General features: G+C 39.3%; 1 protein-coding gene across 2 annotated transcripts; it reads right to left on the bottom strand.

The window, feature by feature from the left end:
• Nucleotides 1-6,430: 6,430 nt before the first annotated feature.
• LOC143854530 (CDT1-like protein a, chloroplastic) lies at nucleotides 6,431-16,417 on the bottom strand. Of its 2 annotated transcripts, XM_077364545.1 has the most exons (9): nucleotides 16,195-16,417; nucleotides 15,515-15,555; nucleotides 11,754-12,141; nucleotides 11,541-11,660; nucleotides 11,229-11,454; nucleotides 9,861-10,553; nucleotides 8,159-8,360; nucleotides 7,979-8,069; nucleotides 6,431-6,711 (listed from the first exon to the last, which is right to left on the bottom strand). In XM_077364545.1, the coding sequence occupies exons 3-9, from the start codon at nucleotides 12,128-12,130 to the stop codon at nucleotides 6,654-6,656; spliced, it is 1,767 nt and encodes a 588-aa protein (XP_077220660.1). In that variant the 5' UTR covers nucleotides 12,131-12,141; nucleotides 15,515-15,555; nucleotides 16,195-16,417; the 3' UTR covers nucleotides 6,431-6,653. The 2 variants fall into 2 exon arrangements, with proteins under 2 accessions (XP_077220660.1, XP_077220661.1); XM_077364546.1 differs by lacking the exon at nucleotides 15,515-15,555 and having other exon boundaries at nucleotides 16,195-16,403.
• Between the last annotated feature and the right edge of the window lie 7,565 nt (nucleotides 16,418-23,982).

The raw sequence follows: 23,982 nt of genomic DNA, 5'->3' as shown, positions 1-23,982 counted from the left end.
TGGATAATTACATTTACACCCCCTCTAGTTTCTGACACATCCACTTCCACCCCTATAGTTTAAAACGTGACAAATACACCCTTGTAGTTTCAATTTGTTTAAGGTAGGCCCCCTCAGCTGAAGGTTCGTCCATAGATTGAAGGGTTAGGATGATCCGATAGAGCTGATTTTTTGGGCACACCCTATCTATGTCAGGACCCATCAAATGAACGCTTTGGATCATCCAAACAATGTGGGCCCATATTATTTGGATGATTTTTTTGTAGTGTTTGGATTCGGGTAGGGTCCCACATTATTTGGATGATCCAAAGCGTTCATTTGATGGGTCCTGACATAGATATGGTGTGCCCAAAAAATCAGCTCCATCGGATCATCCTAACCCTTCAATCTATGGATGAACCTTCAGCTGAGGGGGCAAACCTTAAACAAATTGAAACTACAGGGGTGTATTTATCACGTTTTAAACTATAGGGGTGGAAGTGGATGTGTCAGAAACTAGAGGGGGTGTAAATGTAATTATCCCAATGTTAAAAGTGAAAACCACGCACCCACTGTTACTGTATGTGAGTGTAATTTCTGCTTCTATGAGTTGAGTTGATTCAAGTGTTTGATTTAGCATTGTTTGATTGTAATTACAACATTGTTTGATTACAGCATTGTTTGATTCAAGTGTGATGTGAGTGTAATTACATCATTGTTTGATTCAAGTGTAATGTGAATGTAATTTCTGCTTCTATGAGTTGAGTTGCCTTGCCAAACAAGAATTTTCCTTAAAAATTTGCATCAACGTGAAAAAACCCGACCCGACCCGAACCGACCCGAGATTTATCATGGGTAGGGCCGGGTTTGGGAATCGTGGGTTTTCCGAAAAAAAACCCGACCCGACCCGAGATATTTCTAGGGTAGGGTTGGGTTCTCCAAAACCCGACCCGCCCGACCCGAGTTGCAGCCCTACTTTTAAGGGATGGAAGAAAGTCATAAGAAAATGGATGTGCCCAAATCCTGCCCATTAGGGTTCGAGTCCTTTTAGATCCATCGGACCATCTATACCCACTGATACCCTTATATAGCTGCCCAACCAAGTTGCGGAGTAAATATCAGAATTTTTATGTAGTGCGTGGCCATGTAGTCCAGTATTTTTCAAAAAGTACTGTATGGCCCACCTTATAGGATGATCCAAACCGTCCATTTGATGGGCCACAATGTGAATAGGTTGGCCCACTTTGTGGGATGATCCAAACCGTCCATTTGATGGGCCAACATGAATAGGTTGTGTTTTAAAGAATTTTCACGGAATGATCCCAACTGTCCGATCTATTGAGGTTTCCACAATGTACAGTCCCTCTACAGATTTGTGGTTAGGATCATCATATGGAGAGGATTTACGGGCTACAGCCTATTTATGTGGCTAAACGAATGAGCAGTTTGGATCATCCTATGAAGGGGGCCCGTGGTACATATTTGTGTCTTGTCTATTTCATATAGAGAAGATACTACTTTCAATTTCTGGATCACAGTCCATCTCGAATCAGACTGCCCATTGGAGTGTCATATGCCCTACCAATCAAAAAGACTGATGTCTTCCAAATCATGTTTGATCAAAGGTCTAGAATCATCCGATGGGCAACAAGAAGGCCCATAGTAATCCGAGCAATAACATGGAACATGAAAGCCCATTGGGCTCAGTTTTTGTAAGAAGGGAATCAGATGGGTGGCCCTTGCTTGAGAGTCCATTATCAGGGGCAAGCCCTTGTCTTAACCAAATCGTTGAAATACCCACTAATGATATCTAACTACAAGCTTGTTTCTTGCTGTAGAGGATATGGACCGGCTGTAGCCCATTAACCCAAACCACATCGGACTCCTAACTCTCCCTCGCTATATGAACCAGGTAAAAGGTAAAGAAAGCCCAAATCCCTTCTTTCCAAAACAAACCAATATCATTATATGCATCTAAAAGCTTTATAATTTCATTAACCAAAAACCAACTCCATATACACAAATAAACAAACAAAACTCACACTGCTCCCCACTCTACACACCCACCAAACAAAACTTCCATTTCACCTAATCAGACCGGCCTTGGTCGAAATTGAGAGCATAGCTAAAGGGGTCGTAGTTGAAGCTAAACCTCCTCCTCGACCGCCCTTTAACTTGTCTTCTAATTTCCGCTCGGACTCTCCAAAACAGGCTCACGAATCGCCTCTTCCCACAGTCCAAAACCACATTAGGCCCCATTTCAAAAGAGAAAAGGGAAGAAACAAGGCCAAAGCTTTTGTAAATTGGACAATTGGTTTTGTGGGGTTTATAGAGTGAGAGAAAAGGTAGAGGTATTTGCTGGTTGGAACTATATGGTATTGAATTTTTGAACGAGAAAAGAGATTCTTATCTCTTTTGTACAAAGAGATGTTTATCTCTTGTGTTGTCAGTGCTGTCAAAACAAAGGCTGTTTGGTCACATGGAGGGACAGATCGGTGGCTGGTTTTTCTTACGTAGGCGTACTGTTACTACTGTACTTACCAATGGTACCAAGACAGAAAAAAATAAAAAAAATTTTGGGATCGTTCTCTTTCTCTAACTCGGCCATGAGAATTGAAAATGGGTTTTGTTTTAAAATTTATAGTACTGATATTGGCACTACCATGATTTAATAACTGCACAATCTCAGGGGATTTGCTAGCGTCCATTGCAAGAGGCATTTTGCGAATTGTCTGTTGCACGTCAGAGCAGCCACACAGGCTCACTTTTCAGCAGATTTTGTCTTCACTCATGAGATGGCTGCTATGACATGCGACAGACCATCCGCAGAAGGCCTTCTGCGACGCTGGAAAATCCCTTAAAATAATAAAAGACAAGATGAGAGTACTGCAATTATCAACACATGATAAAGCCAACATCAGTAACAAAAAATTATTACACATGGCAAAATGGAGTCTTAAGAAAGCGTGATTGGGCAGATTATCGACACACCCAACAAGTCAGAGTTAGGACTCAGGTCGAGTCAGTTGGACTTGACGCTTAACCCAGGGATTGGATGAGGATTAGATGGTAAAACACGCTTATTCATTTAATTCTCCTACAAAACTACAAAAGTGAGCCACGAAATGGCTTTATGCGAAAATGCCAACCAAATCCCGTTTAAAGAAATACAACATGGCTATTTTTATCGGCAATACCATATTTTGATAATGGGACAAACTTAGCTTGTCTTTTTATAAATTTAATAGCTGCCAAAGGTTATTATGATTCCCAAAGAAAAGTACACCCTTTTTCTCTTGACCACCTTTGTAGTTTAAAATGAGTAGTCATAGATACACTACAAAGGATGGTAGTGCCGATATCAGTAGAATATAACATAATAATTAAGAGAAATGTTATTCGGCAAAGCCAATTTATTATATTTATGTCTCAAATATCATCAATTTGCATGCAATTAATCTGACAGTGGGGAGTATCGGATTCATGGTCACCTCCACGATTAAACAAACGAATGGTCTAGATCACCCAATGTGGGCCATTATTTATTTTTCGTTTACCTTTTTTATAGGGCTGCAACTCAGGTCGGGCGGGTTGAGTTTTGAAGAACCCAACCCTACCCTAGATAAATATCTCGGGTCGGCTTTTTTTCCTGAAACCCACAATTCCCAAACCCAACCCTACCCATGATAAATCTCGGGTCGGGTCGGGTTTTTTTTCCATTGACGCAATTTTTTAAGGAAAAGTCTTGTTTGGCAAGGCAACTCAACTCATAGAAGTAGAAAAACTCAAGCATGGCAAACTCTTAGGCTCTGTTCACTTGCGTTCTCGGGAAAGCAAATCCCTGGAAACAGACTCCCTTTTGCTTGAAAAGACATAATTCTGGTGTTCACTTGCTTTCCTGAGAAATTAACAAGCCTGGGTGGAATATGTCAAATAATGACATGGAATTGCCAAAAATGACGTGGAAATGTCTCTTTTCTCACTAGTGTGGGAAATCAAATCCCATTATTTTGGTCGGATTTGCTTTCCCGGGAAAACTAGTGATAAAAGGTGGGCAAGCAATTTCTCGGGAAACATTTTCCTGCATAGATCCTGCGCACGTGAACAGGCGCGGGAAACCTTTTCCTACACAGTTTCCCTGGATTTCTTTTCCTAATGCCACGTCAAAATCCCGGAAAATCTTTTCTTTTCCTTTCCCGGGAAAACAAGTGAACAGAGCCTTAGTGCATTAACTAATAACTAGTCCAAAGAAAATAAATTGATGCATTACCAAATGAAAATGATTATACTCGTATGAGATAAACAACAAACTATTTAGTGCATTAACTATTTAGTTAAAACTTGAAACCCTAGAACTAAAGGGGGGGAACGAACAGAAGATGAAAAAAGTCCATGTGATTGCGTGCTTGTGTGAGTTTTACTTTTAAGTTCTCACTTTTAAAATAACAAAGTTTTAGAAAAAAAAAAAATACATATTGTAAGTTAAGTAACTCAGGTCGGGGTCGGGCCCCTTCAAACCCTGCTCGACCCGAGATTCATGCGGGCTTTTGGATTGTAGACCCGGCTTGACCCTAAACCCAAGAAACATGAACTCAAATTACGTAAGAAGATGAAATATTAACGAGGAATCGGCGAGGAGAATTGAGCGTTATCGCCTCGGGGAAATCAAATTCCGCTTTTATAATGTTTTGAGGATGTTGGAAGGAGGAATGGCAGGAAGTAATTTGGTAAAGCGAGACGAGAGGTCGCCGTCAATCAGTGCGCCCCTCAACTTTAATGAATTTACCCGATTGCCACTCTTAAGCAAAAAAACAAAAGCTGTTCCATCCAATTCTAACTGTCTCGTTGGGATTTAATGGTTTAATTTGCATTTTGGTGAGCCCCACCAATACTTCACTGGGACAGCATAGTCTATTACTTTTGATTGATCTGAACCGTTCATTTGACAACACAGAGATCCAATTTGGGCGGTGCAGATTGGTCCCGATCTACCAATTGGTGGGGCGGGGGCGTATCTGCACCACTGATATGGTTACTAAGACGATAAACCGGAGATTTTATATGTTGCGTGCACGTGAATTCTAATATTTTTTTCAAAAAAGAAAAGGGAGCCCACTTCATAGGATGATCCCAACCATTCATCTGTTGGGCCACTAAGGGATCTGTAGGGGCCCACTACATTATAGAAACCCTACAAATCAGAGGGATAGGATCATCATATTGAATTGATTTATGGGTACAATTTACTTTTTCACCCAACAAATAAACGGCCTGGATCATCCTATGAAGTGGGCCCATTGTACTTTTTTTTTTAAAATACTGAACTTCATGCGCACAGGGAATGTAATATCGCCCATAAACAAAACAAAAAAAGTGGTGTATTTTCTTGGATAATCAGGCTTTTCTGCCAACATTCCAATCATAGGAATAGAGGAGTGGTTTTCCTAATGTTCATCGGACATGTGTAGTTACCGAGACAAATGTTGGATGTTTGGGAAAAATACAAAAATACCCACATGATCTAGACAGTGAAATCCTTACCATACTGTATCTATGTTATTCTTCTGTTCGTGTTCCCAAAGACAAAGCTAACCAGTGTTTGAATCGAGTCATGCAGACAGCAGACCCATTTGAGGGACACGTTTGTCTTTTACCTACTTTCGCTTACACTTTTACCCTAGCCTGATCATAGCCATTAAAATACAGCAGAGAAGAAGGGTATTTTGTAGAGCTGAAGTTAAGGATTCCTTTCTCTTTTGTCATGGTCGAGATTTTCATGAAGATGGTAAAAGTAACTGGGTATTTTGTAAGAAGAAATCAAATTGGTTGCAGAGCAGAGTCACGTTGAGAGATAAGAGTAGTTGGAGGAGGATTGATTTTCCACCACTTTCTTTTTTTCCCCAATAAGATGATCGACTTTTCACCTTCACTGCAAACAAAATAGTGAATGGCTGCATTCCATCTCCTCTGTGTTGGTGCTTCCAACAGGACTATTTCAGTATCCAATAAGAGATGGGTACAGCCTATTTAGATTCTGGCCCACCAAATGAACGGTTTGGATCATCCCTTGAGATGGGCCCTACTTAACTTTTCTCAAGATGGGATTTGCTACCCAATTTCACAGAAAGCCATTTCACAGCTGACTTTTGCACGTGAGATCAGCCACACAGACTCACTTTTTAGCAGATTTTGTCTTGTTCATTTAATTCATCTGAGGTGGCTGTTCTCCCATGCAAAGTGGCTTTCCGCAAAATTGCCTAGCAAATCCCCTTTTTAAGACCAAAAATGTATTAAGCACATTCTTCAAACATCATCTCAATTCTTTAATACTTGATTAGTATTTTCCCTGTATTCAGTAAGGCTTTTTGTTCAGCATTTTCCCTCATGCTTAGGCCAACTATGGCCTGCTGGACAACCAAGCCCATTGAAAGCCCTCCAAGTACTATACCCAGCATATAAACTTGTAGACATTCAATTTCACAACTGAATTAGGCATTAAAAGCTACATGGTGAAAGGGATAAAAAAGACATGGAACTTCTCTAACAACATCATCTCAATCCATGCATACTTGATTAGACAAGCGCATTAGAAATGTTTCTTGTTTTGGCGTGTACTACTGGGAAATGATTAAAGAAAGGGTGAGATAAGCTTAAATATCACCGTCACAATCCCTTCACACAGATTCTACAAGCCTTGCAAGCATCGACTCCGGATTTGATATTCTTTTGATACTGTAAATACCAACCACAAAGGTATTAGTGACTGAAAAAACATAGAAAAAAGAAAAAGGATGTTTTCTAATATATTTTTCTGAACATAAGGTATATGTTCCAAACTCAGCTAAGAAACTTGAAAGCCAATTTGGCTCACTGAAGGTACAACTTGAATCGACTCAAAACTCTGTAAGTACTCAATCGAGATTTTCAAGTTAAAGAAAATGTACTCTAATGGTACAAGTTCTCAACTCCATACTTTATCAGGGCTTTCAAGTACCTGGTTGTGGGTTTTGAGATGCCTGAGTGTTTTTCCAGGTTTTTGAAAAAACACCCCTTTAACTCAACCCAAGTATTGATCAACCATAGCCGACTTCGGTGAATGTCAAAATGTACTGGACTTTGTTTCAAAGTTGTAATTTGCAGCAAATGCCTACATATGTGATACATGAAAATCTGAAAGAAAAAAAAAAGAAGTAAACTACTTTCATCGAAAGTAAAAAGCTCCTTTCTTTCTAATGGGTAGAGAGAGTGAGAGAGGATCTCTTGCAAACAGAGCAATGATAGATCAAGGGGAGGGATGAGAGGTCGTTGCACAAAAGCTCGGCAGCCGTCGGAATTTGGTTTGGATTTGGCATGCTATTCCACGTTTTGTTGCCAAAATGCATTGGACTCCCATTGATTCCCATTGATTTCTCTCATGTAATGATTGCTTGTCTCTTTCTCGTCCCCTTATTCCAAAAGTAAAGAATTATGGTTGAACTTTCTAGGGAATGATGCTCTCTCTATCTCTCTCTTCCCTCTCTCTCTCCTCTCTCCCTATATTGGTAATGACACCCCCTACTTTTTCTCCTACTCTCCCATTATTTGCCGCGCAACCAAACACTACTACATAATTTTCCGAGGTAATTCTAGACAAATAAAACTTCTTGTCTCTTCCCTTTGACTTCCGATTCCACTACTCTCCAAGCCACTCCAAGCAACCAAATGTAGCATAAAGGAGAGGAAAGGATTCCCGTCACGCTCAACCAGTACCGAAATACACGTAAATTTTTCCGATCACGTTTTGCTAATGAGTACCAGATAAGCTTTTGCAAACAGAGCAATGAGAGGTAAAGGAGAGGACCAACTTCCACAAGTTGAAATTCATGGAAGAGAAGGAAAGGGCACTACTATGGGGCCTTAGATGGTTTGTAAATCACTGCACTTTTCAAAAAAACATTTTCAGGTTCGCAAAGGTACCCATTTGACTAAGAAAGAAGAATAAGAACAAGAAAAAACTAACCAATATAGAAAATCGCCACTCGACATCATCTTTCCACAAATCCAATCTGGAACCAACTCTTCTAACAGCTCCAATTGTTCTTCAACTTCTCCTGCAAGGCGAAGTTCAGACATCTCCTAATATATCCTGAATATTACTATATAAGTAAAACATGAAAAAGTAGTTCCATGGAGTCCTTACTTGACTCAACGATATCGCAATTATGCAAGAGTATCTTGTGCAAAAGCTCTTGTTTTGTAATCGACGAGCAGTTGGCAGACTTAAAAATAAGTTGGATAATGTTGAAGAGGCCCGGCAAGGAAGTAATCATCTGCCGACGCTTTTCTAGACCAGTTAGACTCGTCTTACGATCCTCAAAGATGTAGCTAGCATTCTCTTGTACCTGCAGAAATTTGAATTATTGGGTTGTTTATGGAAGAATATCAGAATAACTGAAAAACCATACAATTCACAGTTCGAAAACTCAAATGGAGGTAGAGGCTGATGCCCAAGAAAGTCTTATTTGGGATTGCAAAAGCTGATTTGCTGCATTTTGAAACCCCAGGCTGCTACAAATTTATCTTAGTACTGATTAATAAGGGCCCGTTTGGATGCCGAGAAGATTTTGATTTGGAATTCTCACATTTGCAGCCCTTTTTGAGTTGACATTTGGATCCCGATCAAATCCTTGAATTTCCAATTCAGCGACTAGCTAAGACTGAATAGTCTCAACTAAGACCGGCAGATTAGGACAAGAGGAATTGAACTCTTGATCCAATAGCTACCTAGCAAACCCATGCATAATCTCAAACTCGTGGCATGTTGGGGCGACATCGATATTGTAACAAAATTGCTTGATGAACAGATCGGCTTAAAGAATGAGGAAACCAAAGGGGGGGGACTGCACTGTAAAGGAGTCCGGGAAGAGGAGGCGCAGTTGGTCTCGAACGCAACACCTATTATGCCTGATCAATATCATTCTCATCCTCAATATCATATGGGCTGGCAAATTAGAAATCCACAGATCTGGAAGTTTCCTTCACCCTCTTGGCTCCTCAACCTCTTCCCTGCAGCAGGAATTACTCCCTTCCCCCTCTCTGTCTCACTCAACATGAGCTGGCAGATCTATTCATTTTGTACTGAAAACTCAATTCCAAATCCAAATACAAAATCTGAGGTATCCAAACGGGCCCTAAATATCATCCTTCCAAAAAAGAAAAAGAAATAGAAAAACTACACTAAAATATCTCATTAGATTTGAGAAAAGAGTGATTTTTCTGATAATTTGTGAAAAAAATTGGTGCGAACAGTTATTGTAAATGCCACCTGCGCCAAAAAAATCATATAATAAGTGAAATCATATCCATTAAGAATTTCAAAAAACACTTAGGGGCTGTTAGGATATGTGGATTTAAAATCCAGGTTTCAGTTTGAAAGCAGTGTAAACTTCTGGATTTTACAATCCATTAGCCTGGATTTTAAGAAATCCAGGTTTTAGAAATCTCTCCCCCATCCCAAGATTTCTAAAACCTGGAAACACGGGACGATCTCCTAATCTCTTGCTAGACAGAAAGAAGGGCAAGAAATCAGAAAACAACGGATGATCTCCTTCTCTCGTCTCCCGTCCAGGAATTTGAGGAAATCCAAGATTCTAAAATCCGCGTATCCAAACGGCCCCTTATAGTCTAAGATATAGAGACCCTTAAAAGCAAACATCCTCTTCTGTAGAACAAAAGATGAATGAGTTTAGAAAGTGAAAAGCTACTTGAACTCGACCTGCAAGGATAAACTCAGTTCTCGATTTCTATAATTCCAGATTTTGCAGGGCGACTCAGGTGCATCACAAGGTGAGCCACTAATTTCGGAACTATGATGGGAACATAACTCGCTCAAAAGTACGTACCGTTTCCAGATGAGAAGCAGATCCGATGATATCTTCTTCCACAGAAATTTCTTTTGTTGTCACAGATTGAAGGCCGGAATTACATGTAACCCTGTTTTGTTTGGCCGTGCCAACAATTAGGTTTGATGTACTTGCATCAGTTTCCATTGTAGAAGAAAAGATCAATGCCCTTCGTCGAGTTGAATTATTTGATATCTCAGTCTCAATAGATGTACAGTCATTAGGACTGGGCATTGATCTTTTTTGTGTTGGTTGCCCTGGTGTTTCAATGATCAACTTCCCTGGAGTTGAGACAGGTTTCAAAGGAGTTCCTGAAAAATGAGAGTCAGTACAAAAATATGGACTGAAGATCAGTTTCGCGGGGGAGCTAATATTGGTGGTAACAGAAGATACAGTTTCCTTCGTTGGAGGGCATTTGATATCTTGGCGACCTTCATTATCAGAACTAGCAAATAAGAGAGTAGCTGGGGATGCTAACAGTTGAGTCTTTTCTGTCTCTGGGACAGCAACTTTTTGAGAAAATCGGCTACAGAAAGATGGAGATAAGTGGGAAAAACTCAATAACGATTCGGATTCAACAATGGTTGGTTCAGATGATTTTGTGGATGATCCAATGGGCAATTGCTCCGCCATAATGGTACAGTTCTGTTGGTTGAATGGCTCTGGTAGCAAGGCTTCTGGAATGTCACCATCCTGTTTTCAAGAAAAATTAATGCATAAGAAATAAATCTTAAAAGAGTAGGAAAACAAAACTTACGATAATAATTCTCAATTGAGGTCAAATGAAAGAATAGCCAAAATTTTCAAGGATGACCATAACGATTTGAACTTTTACAAGTGAAAAGAACATCCTTTAGAGTTTCCATTTGAATGCGAAAAATTGGAGATGCTAAATCCAACTGCAACAGAACTCAGATGGATGCCATACTTGTTAAATTGAATTTATATTTCCCATGAACTTTTTTTTGTTGTCTTGGACTCTTGGCATCATAACACCAAATCCACAATATTACAAGCTACTTATGCTCCTCTTTCAGGTGAATTCTGGAAAAGGAAAATCCAAACGATATATACTTATTCATCTCCATGAGTCAAGTCTTTCTTTCTAAAATTCAGGTAATAGTTTGCAGTTCACAATATAGTCATGTTTTATAACTAACAAACTCAAAGAATAAATGATAAACAACAAACTCAGAAAATCTTAATAAAAAATACAATAATGTTAAAAAAATTGCCCACTGGCTCCGAACTCGACCGAGGGTAGTGATTCCAAACTCATATTTTATAGAAGATGAATGATAAACTCTGGCAATTTCTTGCAAAACTGGTCAGATTTACAATGATTCAAAACACCCAAAAGAAACGTACCTCTGGATGCATGTTGGCGAAATCCAAGAGCCTTGAAAGAAAACCTCCGCGCAACGCCATTGATGTAGATTGGTCAGGATGACCTACTAGCACAACAGATAACAGAGAAATCTTCATGTCTGGTTTAACGCACAGGGTGCCCTCATCATGTGTTAGGATCTTCTCTATCTGAACAGCTTCTGGGAAAATGTACTTTATCTGTGCCAGATGCTTGTATAAGAACTTCCTGAATGAATAAAGCACCCTGTTTTAGTCTCAAATGACAGATAAAGCTGTCATGAGTAATAAACCACACATGATGTTCCCACATACCTTTTCATCAATATTTCCACCTGAATGCAAATGTTCTGAAAAGTGGACAATTTTTTTCGGAGACTGAGCAATCTTATAGAGCACTCCATACGATCAAAGAACTCGGCTATTATCTTGTATCTGGTAGCAGAGGAAGGATGTATTTTGTTAGAAGAAAATTGAAGATATTAAAAATAAAACTAGAACGGAATGGTGTCCTTCGCAGTGACCTACTTATAGGGAAGTTCTCTTGCTTCAAATCTTAGTAATTTCTTGACAACATGAGAGCTTGATTCAGAAAATTCGGAATTTGAGACATCTTTGTTGTAACTGTTTACAGGATTTTGAACTTCTGATTGAGTGATGAAATCTTCAGAAGTTTGTTTAACAGCCCTTGTAGGCAAGGCAACTCCTTTTTTCTTATTTCTTGGAGGCTGGATTCTCTTCTCTGGCGTCGGAGATGCAAGTCCCATATCTTGTTTTTCACCAATTTCTGTACCTTGGATGACATTAGGGGCGGACATACTCAATTTCTCTTCACCGGGAACAATCTTCTTACACTTGAATCCCAGGGTACTCTGTCTGCTTTCCTCACATCTTTTGTGCTCCATGATTCGTGATGCTGCAGTAAAAGGCTGAAAGCTTGAGACAAAGTGTAAGATGCCACCTTCAACTTGAAAAGCTTCAAATAATAAAAATGGATTCAAGCTTTTATTTGGACGATGGTGTTGAGATAACAAACATGTTGGACGGCTTGAGTGTTACAAGATCCATATTGCTAACAAATGCATCATCTGTAAGGGCAATGAAGAGAAGGATGAACCGTCTTTCTATTTGGGGAGAAAAGCGTACACGGAAGGTCCTTAATCTGTCAGGTTCCAAACAATGGAAACCATAACACACACACACACAAGAACATGGGTATACATGGTTTGGCAAGGATGCCTACGTCCACGGGAGAGAAAAATGAACTTCTAATAACTAATAATGAAACAATGCTCTCTTTCTTATGACTCAAAGAACACCCCAAGCTATCCTTGTGTCCAAAAGAAAACTCAAGTCACCTTCTCCACATGAAAAGCTCTCTCCCTCTCTTTCTGGCATAAGGTATGTAACACCTTATATACTTAGGTTAAAACCTAAGTAAATCGGTAAATCCACAGTTTTAGAAACTGTCCAAAGTCCAAACCCTCTCTTTCTCTCTTTCACAATCGAATTGGGAAATGACGAGTCTCCACTTGTGCCAACGAGAGAGTCTCCACTTGCGCAGAAAGAAAGAGAGGGAGTCTTTCTCTCTTTCACAATCGAATTGGGAAATGACGAGTCTCCACTTGTGCCAACGAGAGAGTCTCCACTTGCGCAGAAAGAAAGAGAGGGAGAGAGCTTTTCACATTGGCTTGCTTCCCAGACACCTTGAAATTTTTCTCTTAGTGTCTCCACCTGTTTGTTGTCACCGCAAGCATTCATTGGCCTTCTAAAAAACATCTCCTACGCACACCATCGAATCAACTCGGTTTTGACCCCCACCTTACTCGATCAGCACGGTCGAGGCATATATTTAGCTTTCCTTTCCATATGTCAACTCACCTAGTCAACTCTGGAGAGGGGCTTCGACATGTCCTCTTCCATTGCAAGAACTTTCACGCCCTCACCATCGTCTGCGTGCCCCAGACATGGGTCTATGCAATAATTGCAAGAGTGACCACGTATACGCTTGTGCCACTATGTTTTCAATCATCCATTGAGATCATAGGTATATCATCCATTATTGTATTCACAGCCAGCCGAGATATATTATCACACTTCTCTCCTCTCATCAGAACCATACAACTAATTTTGATTTTAATGGTACAACCTACAGTTGAATACTTATTCTATGATCAATTGGAAATTCAAGTTACCCATGGTTAGCTGAGCATCCATTAGGAGGAATTTCGAGGCTACTCATTTGATATCATACTCAGAAAGTGGAGTGGAATTCTGATTGGAAATGCTCTGAGTAGAAAGTTCTGGCAGGATGGGTTCTTGTCTCTCTCAACCTTATCAAGCTGACCTTCGATGGTTGCTCCCTTGGCAACCTCAGTTTTGGGGCGAGTATTTCACGATGAGAATGGTGCATCTTATTGTCTTAATGTTCATACACTCTTTTTGGAATTTGAATGTTACGCATATAATTTATTGGGAGAATGGTGGTCGAAGGCGATTTCTCAAACGTAATAGCATGGATGACAGGCAAAAAAATAGGTCCTTGGAGACTTCTCATATTTGAGATTGTAAAGACATACTGGGGCCAAATAAAGGATGTTGGTCACATGTTCATTCAAGCAAGCGACTGTGTTCCCATAGAGTAATCTTGTATTGGGATGGGTGTCGAGCAAGGGAGCAAGGGAGCAACTGAGCTATTTCCCTCCTTTAGTTTCTGTTTGAGGTGGAATTTATTCTCTTATAGTTCTCTGCCTGTGCTCCCACATTATAGTTCATTCACCATCATTATTTCATAATACTTTTACACTATTTTCCACTCCAAAACAAAACCCACCCTCTAAGAGTGCATCTGGATGTAAACCAAAATCGCTATTTGGTTTGTTTGTTTTTTTAGATTGCAGTTACACTAACTGCAATCCAATGTGGGTGTTCACGATGGGGATAGAAATCCTTGGATAAGCTGTTCATAGGATTGGCTAATCCAATGGGCCAATCCCAGGAACAGCTTATCCAGGATTTGTAACCCCTAAGAAATCCCAACAAAGCCTTAATAAGGCCCATATTGCACTGAAATGCCATTTCCACAACCGAACATCTCCTTTGTGTAAGACAAATAATACAATCGATTGCTTCCGTCAAGGAATGCTACAAAAGTGCGACTATAAGTAAAGAAGAAAAAAAAACCCTAAAACAATGTATGATGATTTAAGAATCAAAACAATGCTATATAGCTAGTACATTTTTTCAAACAAGGTAAATAAAGAAGAAGAAGAACAAGGTATGATACAGAAACGTAGAAATTTATTGAAGATTAAAACAAAAATGGAGTGACAGTTAAACAAACCTGAATATTAGAACAAAGTTAGGGTTTTGATGTACGGTGAACCGGACAGAGGAAGAAGAATTTTGGTTTGAATTTTTGGGATTTTAGGGCAGTGAAGTGAAAAGAGAGGAAATGGTTATGCTCAGTTCTCTCGTCGGGAAAGGAAAGGAAAGGGAAGTGAAGGGAAAGATATTGATGTGGCAGAAAGGAAAGTGAAGGAAAAGAAACCTGTCAGATGAGCTTTCGTTGCACAGAAACCTCATAGAAACTACAAAAATATGTGTTTCGTTGCAAGGAAACTCAATAGAAACCTGTTAAATAGAAACTATGACAAACTGACATGCAGAATGATGCCAACATAGAATCTAGTCTAAAATAAGTGGGTCCAACCCTCTGAAGTCAATCAAAATAAGAAAAACCATGACAAACAGAAGTTGAACAATAACAATGCCAATCAAATTGTCACAAATATAGAGTTGCCAAGATATAAATCAGGCAACCAACATAGACTTGACATAAAATTGTCACAAATATAGAGTTGCCAAGATATAAATCAGGCAACCAACATAGACTTGACATAAAATTGTCACAAATATAGAGTTGCCATAAATCAAGCAACCAACATAGACTTGACACGACATGGAATGGGGTTAGTACTCAAGAAGAAGAAGAAGAACTAGCCTCCGATTAGACAACCAACATCCTCGATTCTAAGTCTCTGATCGTCCATCTAACAACAAATGGTTAGTACTCAACAAGAAGAAGAACAAGCCCCAAATTCGCACCAACTGCTGAACATAACAAGCAATAACACGAAACAAATAAAAGAAACCCCAAACACGACATGGAATGGGGCTTACAACACATAACAACCAACAACACATAACAAATAAAAGAAGCCCAAAACACGACATGGAATGGGGCTTACAACACATTAAACGCAATATCACGCAAAGTAAGAACAAACCTCAAGAAGGTTAGGAAGGAAATCGACAGTAGGATGGTTACCTGCAAAAGAATAAATCAAACAAATCATGACTTAATAAATTCTGAGTAACTAATACATTAAACCCAAATTCTGTGTTAAAAAAATCAGAAATGTGAATCTCACTACCATAAACCACTAAACCCCTAAAAACACCCAGTTGCACTAAAAAAGGAAAAAAAATCCATATCAAATTCCGGTCAGGTTGAGCTTTTGCTGAAAAACTATATCAAATAAGCAAAAAATATGTAAAAAGAAAAAACCAACACATGGAGAGAAAGATAGAGGAAGAGAGAGAAAGCTTGAATAAAAAAATCCATAAAAACAACCAAAAACCCCAATAAAAAAAATCCCTAAATCTAAAAAAAAACCAACAAACCTAGAGCTTGGATTATCGGTTCTTAGACTCGGAAAAGAGGGAGAAATGAAACTTTATTTCAATTTTATGAAACCCGAAATAGGGTCTCTGTAAATATTCTCAAATAGGGTTTCTCAAAAACACGAAATAGGATTTCTCAAATCAATTTTACAGAGCTATTTATAGAAACCCTATTTCAGATTTACTAAATCAGGTTTATAGAAACCCTATTTCAGATTGGAGAAGATTAGCACAAGGGTTTCAAAAAAAAAAAGAATGGGGAAGAGAGACTGAGAGGACGTACCGTGAGCGAGGTCGGAGATGAGGCGAGGTCGAAGACGAGGCGAGGGTGGAGACGACGAAGTTGTTTGTGTCTCTCTTTTTTCTCCGCACACAGCTACGATCGGGGAAACTCGAGAGAAAGTAGGGTTTTCCGATAGCAGGCTCTGCAACGGTAAGAAAAAAATGGGCAAAAAAAATGAAAAGTTTACGCCTAGAAATTTTGTGAGATTGCAAAAAATGGGCGTAAAAGAATGGGCACAAATTTTGTTTTACGCCCAGTTTACGTTGAAAGAAAGAGCCTGTCCCCAGTAAATATGTGAGAAGAGTAGGGTTATATTAGTCGTTTAAGACCATCTTTTAAAACTCTAGTTTCCCTCTAGCTTCCCGAGTGCATAGCGCTAGATCATAGTGGGCCCCACCTTCAATTGATCCTAACCGTATACTCGATAGCCCCCACTCTCGACCTTGACTACCCTACCAATAGACCAATACTTACATCTATTAATATATAATTTACAGGTATAAAAGATTAAATACTGCCTTATCCGACAGCTTAAGCTTTTGGAGAAGTTGGTAGGTTAACATAGTATCAAAGCCAAAGATCTCGAGTTCGAACCTCCCGGATAGTAGTGTTAAAGTAAATAACGCCTTTCTCCAATAGCTTAAGCTTTTGGAGTAGTTAGTAGTTTCACACTGCCCTTGAGCTGATATGCGCTCAAGTGCAAAAACAAATTCATGCATGCCCATATTTTTGGGGTGATCCAAAGCAAGGGCTACCAAATGAATGGTTCGGATCAATTGAAGGTGGGACCTAGTGTACCGTAATTGGGTGCCTCATTGTATTACAAATTTACAATGACGCCCCTTCTTGTTAGACCATTTTTAATGCTGTGTTCTGTTTTTTTCTTTCCCGTTGGGTTTCCGGGGAAACCCCTATTTTTTTTCACGGAAACTGATATTTTTGGTGTTTTTTAGTTTCCTTGGAAACTATTTTATCAAACGTGGAAAATGAAATAAATGACGTGGAAAAGACTTTTTCACTACTTTTCTCCCGTCCCATTTCCGATAAATAGCAATAGCAATGGTACAAGTGAGCAGCAATGATTTGCCAATCTCTGCAACGGATACAAAGTCTAGTTTGGCCGCAAGGAAATTCACTACAAACGTAAAGATTGAAAAGTGTTTCTTATATTAAGTTTTAAGTTGTTTTATTGATATCACGCTTTATATTGTTTGGATAATTATTGTGTTGTTTATGGTGAGACATTCTAGAAAGAGAGCATAGAGAGGGAGAGAAGGGGGATAATTAACACGCATGTCTCAATTCCGTTCCTTCAAATCCTCATACCACTAAAGAAATTGAAATAATAACATACGGCCAAAGATTTTGTAGCTATTATCAACAAAGGATACCCCTCAAGCATGCACTAAAGTTAAAAAAAAAATAGATTTGCTATAAAACTGCACTTTTTACATCACAAATTTCTGAAAAACAAACAAAGATAGAGAAGAAATAAAGGAATGTTCCTAACAAGAAAAGAGATCAAACCTCGTTTGATTTGCAGTCGAGAGAGAGAGAGAGAGCTAGAAGGAACTCCAATGATATCTTCGATTGAAAAAAGCCTTAGAAAATATAATAGCAAGATGGGAAGAAGATCTTCTGTCGCGTCCTTTTTCTAGGGTTTCAATGTTGCACGGATCTCGCAGAGAAGGCAAAGAACTATAGAAAAAAACCCCAACTCCTCTTTGTATGGTGAAGAGGGGTTTCAATGTCACACGGGCCGACATAGAACTGTACGGACCACATCATAGGTTGATCCAAACCGTCCATGTGATGGAACACAACATCAATAGGTTATGCCCGTAAAATCGTTTCCATAGGCTGATCCTAGCCCTCCAATCTATAGAGGTTTCCATAATTCCTCTTCAATCGGATGGTTAAGATCACCCTATAGATTTTTTATTAAAAAAGTATAAAGGAGGGGGGTAAGATTGAAATTATGTGGCTTCAATGGGTGCCTTTGTTAAAAAGCATAAAGGAGGGGAGTAAGATTGAAAATATGTGGGTTGAATGGGTGCATTTGTTAAAAAAAGTCAAACGTGTTCGTGATCCGGCTCAGTTCATTTGCAGCCCTAAATGAGACGCCCCAACTGATTATTGGCCCAAAATTATGTTTGATTTTGGCCAATAATCGGTTGGGAGCCCTCACCATAGGTTGTCACAATTTGAATCGAACAGGTCGAACATGCCTTATTATTTAATCAGTTGTCAATTCGTAGTCCCACATTTCGAGAAATTCTAAACAAATCGAAGCATCCGAATCTAGATAACACATGCATTTAACCATCATTTTACGCCTTTTATTGTCTCTTTTTAAAAAAAAAAAAAAAAACATATATACAGTGGATATATATGCATAGTAAATAGTAAATAGTAAAAAGGCAAGTGGTTTTTCCAAATTTTTGCTGAGCTATTCCCAAAAATATACCAAAATTTCCAAATATTACCTAATTTACCTTTATTCCTGAAGCCAAAGTTTATAATTATAGTGGACAGCCCTATTTTGAAAATTAAAATAATGGCAGGTAAAAGTACAGGTGGGGACTACTATCCCTTATCCAAACCATTATTATTGTTGGGTGTAAATGGATTACTCATAAAATTAAAAAATAGAAATACAAAAAATCTTGAAAAATCAAAGCTTAGGATAATGCATCAGCTTTTGGGTTTACTCTCAAATCAGGAGGAAAATGGAAGTAAAGAAATGAGAATCTAATGTCCTTTCTTTCTATTGTATACATACATCCAAACGGACATGAGTGATTTTTTTAAGGGAAAATTACATTTACACCCCCTCTAGTTTCTGACACATCCACTTCTACCCCTATAGTTTAAAAACGTGACAACTACACCCCCTGTAGTTGATGCATCAGCTTAGGATAATGCATCAGCTTTGGGTGTTTGGATGATCCAAAGCGGTCATTGATGGGCCCTGACATAGATAGGGTGTGCCCAAAAAATCAGCTCCATCGGATCATCCTAATCCTTCAATCTGTGGACGAACCGTCAACTGAGGGGGCCTACCTTATACAAATTGAAACTACAGGGGGTGTAGTTGTCACGTTTTTAAACTATAGGGGTAGAAGTGGATGTGTCAGGAACTAGAAGGGGTGTAAATGTAATTTCCCCTTTTTTTTTAACTATGCCCGCCTAACCTTGTAAGAGCACACCTCTTTTTTTTTCATTCTTTGTACTTCTTAAGTTCTGATATATATTAACATCAATTCCCATTCCATATATGCTCCTAATAGTTAGTAGCGAGTCTAGTGACGTTTTCAAGGTAAAGACAGTCAGAGCTGTTCATTCTTATAAAGATCAGGGTGTGCCAACATTTCCTCCCTTCACCAGTCTTCGCTATCCTTTTCACTTCCTTTCCCGTGAAAGGCCATGAAAGGTACAGTTAATTTGGTATTATCGTGGGAAGATCTAATTTTGCAAGCTCAAATCACTATCATCATTCATCAAGACGTGACACAGGCAGTTTCATTTTCCTTCCCTCATTGCAAAACAAGTCTTCCACTTTGCTTCATTTACGGAAACAGTTTTATAATTTGACTATTTACAAATAAAGTCTTCACATTTGAGTGAATTTTGCGGATGAAGTTATTTCATCAGTTTGTGACCAAAATACCCATGGTAGATTTTTTAACTCATAAAAACTAGAATGTCCTTAATGTGCGGCTTCGTCGACTGAGAACACAGACCTCACCGCTTGAGAGGATAGGCCTCGCAGAGTGAGAGGAATAACAAATCTAAAGAAGATACAAGTCTTCAAATATTCCTAAAAGTAGGAAGTAGTACTTAAAGGCTCAATTTCCGGATGAAGCAACCACTTACAAAAAAACACACTGGTTTCTTAAGGCTTCAAACTACTAGTTATTGAGACTAATATGAAAGATAAGTATGTGAGAAGACGAAAATTACTTTATAAAAGAAAACCAAAACACTCGCGACACTTGGGCTTTGTTTGGTTGCCAATGTCGCATCAATATCCCTAACAATTACCAGACAAAAAATGTATAGTTTTAACTGCATGTCTGGTGACACGGCATCACTAGGATTTCATATGAGAAAACTCAGAAAAGAAGAAATTTCTTAGGTTCCCCTCTTCTTCTTCTTCTTCTTCTCTCTCTCTCTCTCTAACTTTCTTTATCCCAGTTAACTTACATCCAAACAGACTAACGTACTTGGCTTTACATGAATTTACCGGGGGTTTAATTGCATCCAAAATCCTGCCCCCTCTATAGACTTTACTTCCCCAAAGAATACTTACGCATCTAAACAGAGCCAGTGATATGTCTTGATAGGTGGGTCTGCCCACAAACTCAACTCAAACCCATGCATCGGGTTGGGCCACCATTTTACCTCATGCTTTGACAGGTTTGATCCCGATCTCCACTTGAGCTCATGTATTGGGTAGGCCCCACCATTTTACACATCATGTTAGGGCTATTTTTTTACATTGGGATTCAAAACATATCATTGAGCATTCTTTGCCCATGCTAGCATATATAGAAATGATATTCACATGGAGACTCCTCAAGCTCATCAATGAAATATTTGCACTATTAAGCTCCTTCCAGTCATGGACCATTACTCATACCTGGAGAGAGGCTAATGCCGCAGCGGATTACCTCTCCAAACGGAATTGCTGTCTAAAAGGTGTAGATATTGCTCCTTCCGCAATGACTCCAGACATGCAGCTTATTCTCCATGAAGACAAATGTGGAACTCTATATACTAGATTGTAATTCCCTGCATAGAGCTATCTCTGTCTCTCTCATTTTTCTTCTTGCTCTATGTCTTTGTCGCCCTTGTGGGCTCCCATGTAATTTCTTTTTTTTCTATCTAATATATCTGGTTGAGGTCCTGCCTAACCTCTACTTACCCATCAAACAAAAAAAATGATACTCACATACCCTTGTTCTATGGGTTGACTCTTTTCACAAGGTAATTTTTGTCTTATCACATGTAAGGACATTTTGGTCTTTTCATGAGTCAAAAAATCTACAATGAGTATTTTGATCACAAATGGATGGCATGACCTGATTTGCAAAATTCACTCATGAAGACTACCTGTAAATTGTCATACTGTTTTTGCAAATCAGCCAAAGTAGAAAGCTTCTTTCACAAAAAAAAACCCTAATCATAATTAGTCAAAACATAACGAAGAGATTTTATACGGTGTAAGCCCTTATAGTCTCTTATTTTTCAAAAAGTATTATACGGACCACACCATAGGATGATCCAAACCGTCCATATGATGGGCCATAACATAAATAGGTTGTGCCCAAAAATCATTTCTATAGGATGATTCCAACCCTCTGTTCTATAGATGAACTGCATATTATGGGAACCTCTATAGATCGGAGGGTAGGATCATCCTATGGAAATGATTTTTTGGGCACAACCTATTTACGTTATGGACCATCACATGGATGGGTTGGATTATCTATAGGATGGCCCGTATAGTACCTTTTGAAAAATAAGGGACTATTACACGGTATAAAATCTCCAAAACAAATAGGTCATAAACGATTTTTAAGCAAATTCTCTTGTGATGTAAAGTCACATGTGCCCTAGCTGCAACAGAGAATGCGACTAGCTCCAACAACAGCTAAGCGCTTTCGGTTGAAGGCGATCAGACAAAAGCTCTCAAGGACAAAACAATACATGGCCAAGGGTGCGCCATGGCTTCGATCCCGGGTTACGAGACACGGCATGACACGTCAAATGAAAGGAATGAGTGTCCGCCCCATTGCATTGTAGCTTGAGGTCAAGTTTGAACAACCATTGGGCCCTCTAAAACTATTGGGTCCTCATTGGCTTCTTTGATTCTTAATAATGCTGCTCTGCGTTGCAACCTTGAGGTCATGATATGTTTTTTTTCCTGAAATGGTGAAACTTTTTTAATATGAACAACCATGACCAGGACGTTCATGGGCCATAGAAGACCGAACAAGTAAAGGAAAAGAAAAAAATAATACAAATACTCCTTTAGGGGAAGAAAGTCAAAAATCTCTAACGACCCGGTCCATGATCTAGTCAATGAGCTCTTAAAATCTTCACAGGTGTGGAGATCGGCCTTCCAACCATCTGATGATGTTGAAGGAATCACCCTCCACTATAAGACTGCTCATATCTCTATCCGGCATCATTCTTATGGCAGGATCGCTCTCTCTTCTGCCTCATTTGAGTCCCTGATTCCAATTGGACTTGGGAAGGCTCATTTTGTAGGGCTATTCTCATCTCTAAGAACATATCTTATACCCGAGGGCCCTCGGTACCTCATGCTAGAGCCATCAAATTTAACTTCAACCACCCGGAGTCAAGGGTTCCATAGGCAACCACCTCCTCACGGTCCCCACTACTGCAAATTTCGTTCTAGCATTGTCTTTAGGGCCGGCAATTAAACCTGCAAATGAGGGGATCGGCCCCCGCCGGGGTGGGGATTCCCCGATTCGAGCGGGGATGGGGATTGAAAAAATTCCCGAATAATGGGCGGGGCGGGGATGGGTTTGTTGCTTTTAATTTGGGTAGCCGCACTTGCCATTGAACAAATTTTCTTTGGTATTCTTAAATTCTCCCTAATATCTTTTTCAAATGTATTTTTAGTAGACTTTTTCAACTAAAAAATCCATCAAACACGTTTCCCCTTAGCGTGCGGGGCGGGGATGGGGATTAGATTTTCCCCACGGGTTTAAGTAGTTTAGAATACCTCCGAAAACAAATAGGGTTTTAAGTAGTTTCTAAGCTAAGCACAATCAGCTTTGACCAGGGGGTCTGCCTTCCCAACGCTCATGCGTCTGTATACAACGCTCAACGGTCCCTCGTGAGCCCTGCCGCACAAGGCAGAGAAAAAGGAAAAGATCCCTTGTAGAAGAGCGCCACGTGTCCATCCTATACCACGTGTCCTGCTGGTGAGAGGCTGGTCTCGCTTTTGATTGCCGCCCTTGTCCCTATCGATGACGAGACACCAATGAAGAAATGCCACGTGGTCTCGTCTTGCCAGGTGTACGGTGGAGAATTAAAGGACGGTACGATGGGATTACGGGGTCTTGTATCAAACATGTGTTGTCGTTATTAGGTAAGCCCCACTTCCTAACTAAATTTATCGCTTACCCATACACCCAAGTACCCAATCTTGATGACATGCATTTCTATGATTATAATATGGAAATACATAGGGCACTGATAAATCAACCCCCAAATATCCTAAATCGACCCCCTATTTGTCTTTCTCTCTCCTCTGGGTTAGAGAGAGAAAGAGGAGAGAGATAGACACATAGGGGTCGATTTATCACTCCTCTTGAGAACTTTTTGGAGAAAATACAATTGAATAAAATTTCATCCTTTAAATTTTTGGAGATGAATACAAACTTATCCAAGGTGGAACCCTAATATTTTATAGATATGTACAGATAATATCTACACGCTACTTATATTGGCGCTACCATGTTTTGATAATTGGCCTAACTCATCTCGTCCTTTCTCTTTTAACTGGCTGTTAAGAGTTTTTTTAGAATTGTAATGGCTTCTGACCACTGATTAAATAATGAAAAAATGAGTTGAGTTAGGTCCGTCTTCAAAACATGGCAGTGAATAATGTATAAGTAGCCTTTATATGATATATGGGTGAAGAATCAATAAAATGTTTTGTTGGTTATATTAGAAATTGCGACTAGAAGATATAAAGTTATTAAAAGAAATGTAAAGTTCTTGAGAGATTATGAAATTAATAAATATGAG

The sequence above is a fragment of the Tasmannia lanceolata genome, unplaced genomic scaffold, assembly GCF_043159265.1.
Source record: "Tasmannia lanceolata isolate RefF3 unplaced genomic scaffold, GAP_Taslan_0.1 ptg000020l, whole genome shotgun sequence".
Lineage (NCBI taxonomy): Eukaryota > Viridiplantae > Streptophyta > Magnoliopsida > Canellales > Winteraceae > Tasmannia > Tasmannia lanceolata.
This window is presented reverse-complemented; position numbering and strand designations above follow the sequence as displayed.

Bases quoted from the DNA above. Each gene is read 5' to 3' on its own strand.
- LOC143854530 (XM_077364545.1), bottom strand. From the start codon at position 12,130: ATGGAGCACAAAAGATGTGAGGAAAGCAGACAGAGTACCCTGGGATTC. The intron at 8,361-9,860 runs GTACGTACTTTT...AAATTTCTGCAG, and splicing joins CTGCTTCTCATCTGGAAACG to GTACAAGAGAATGCTAGCTA. The intron at 8,070-8,158 runs GTAAGGACTCCA...TTCGCCTTGCAG, and splicing joins TTGCGATATCGTTGAGTCAA to GAGAAGTTGAAGAACAATTG.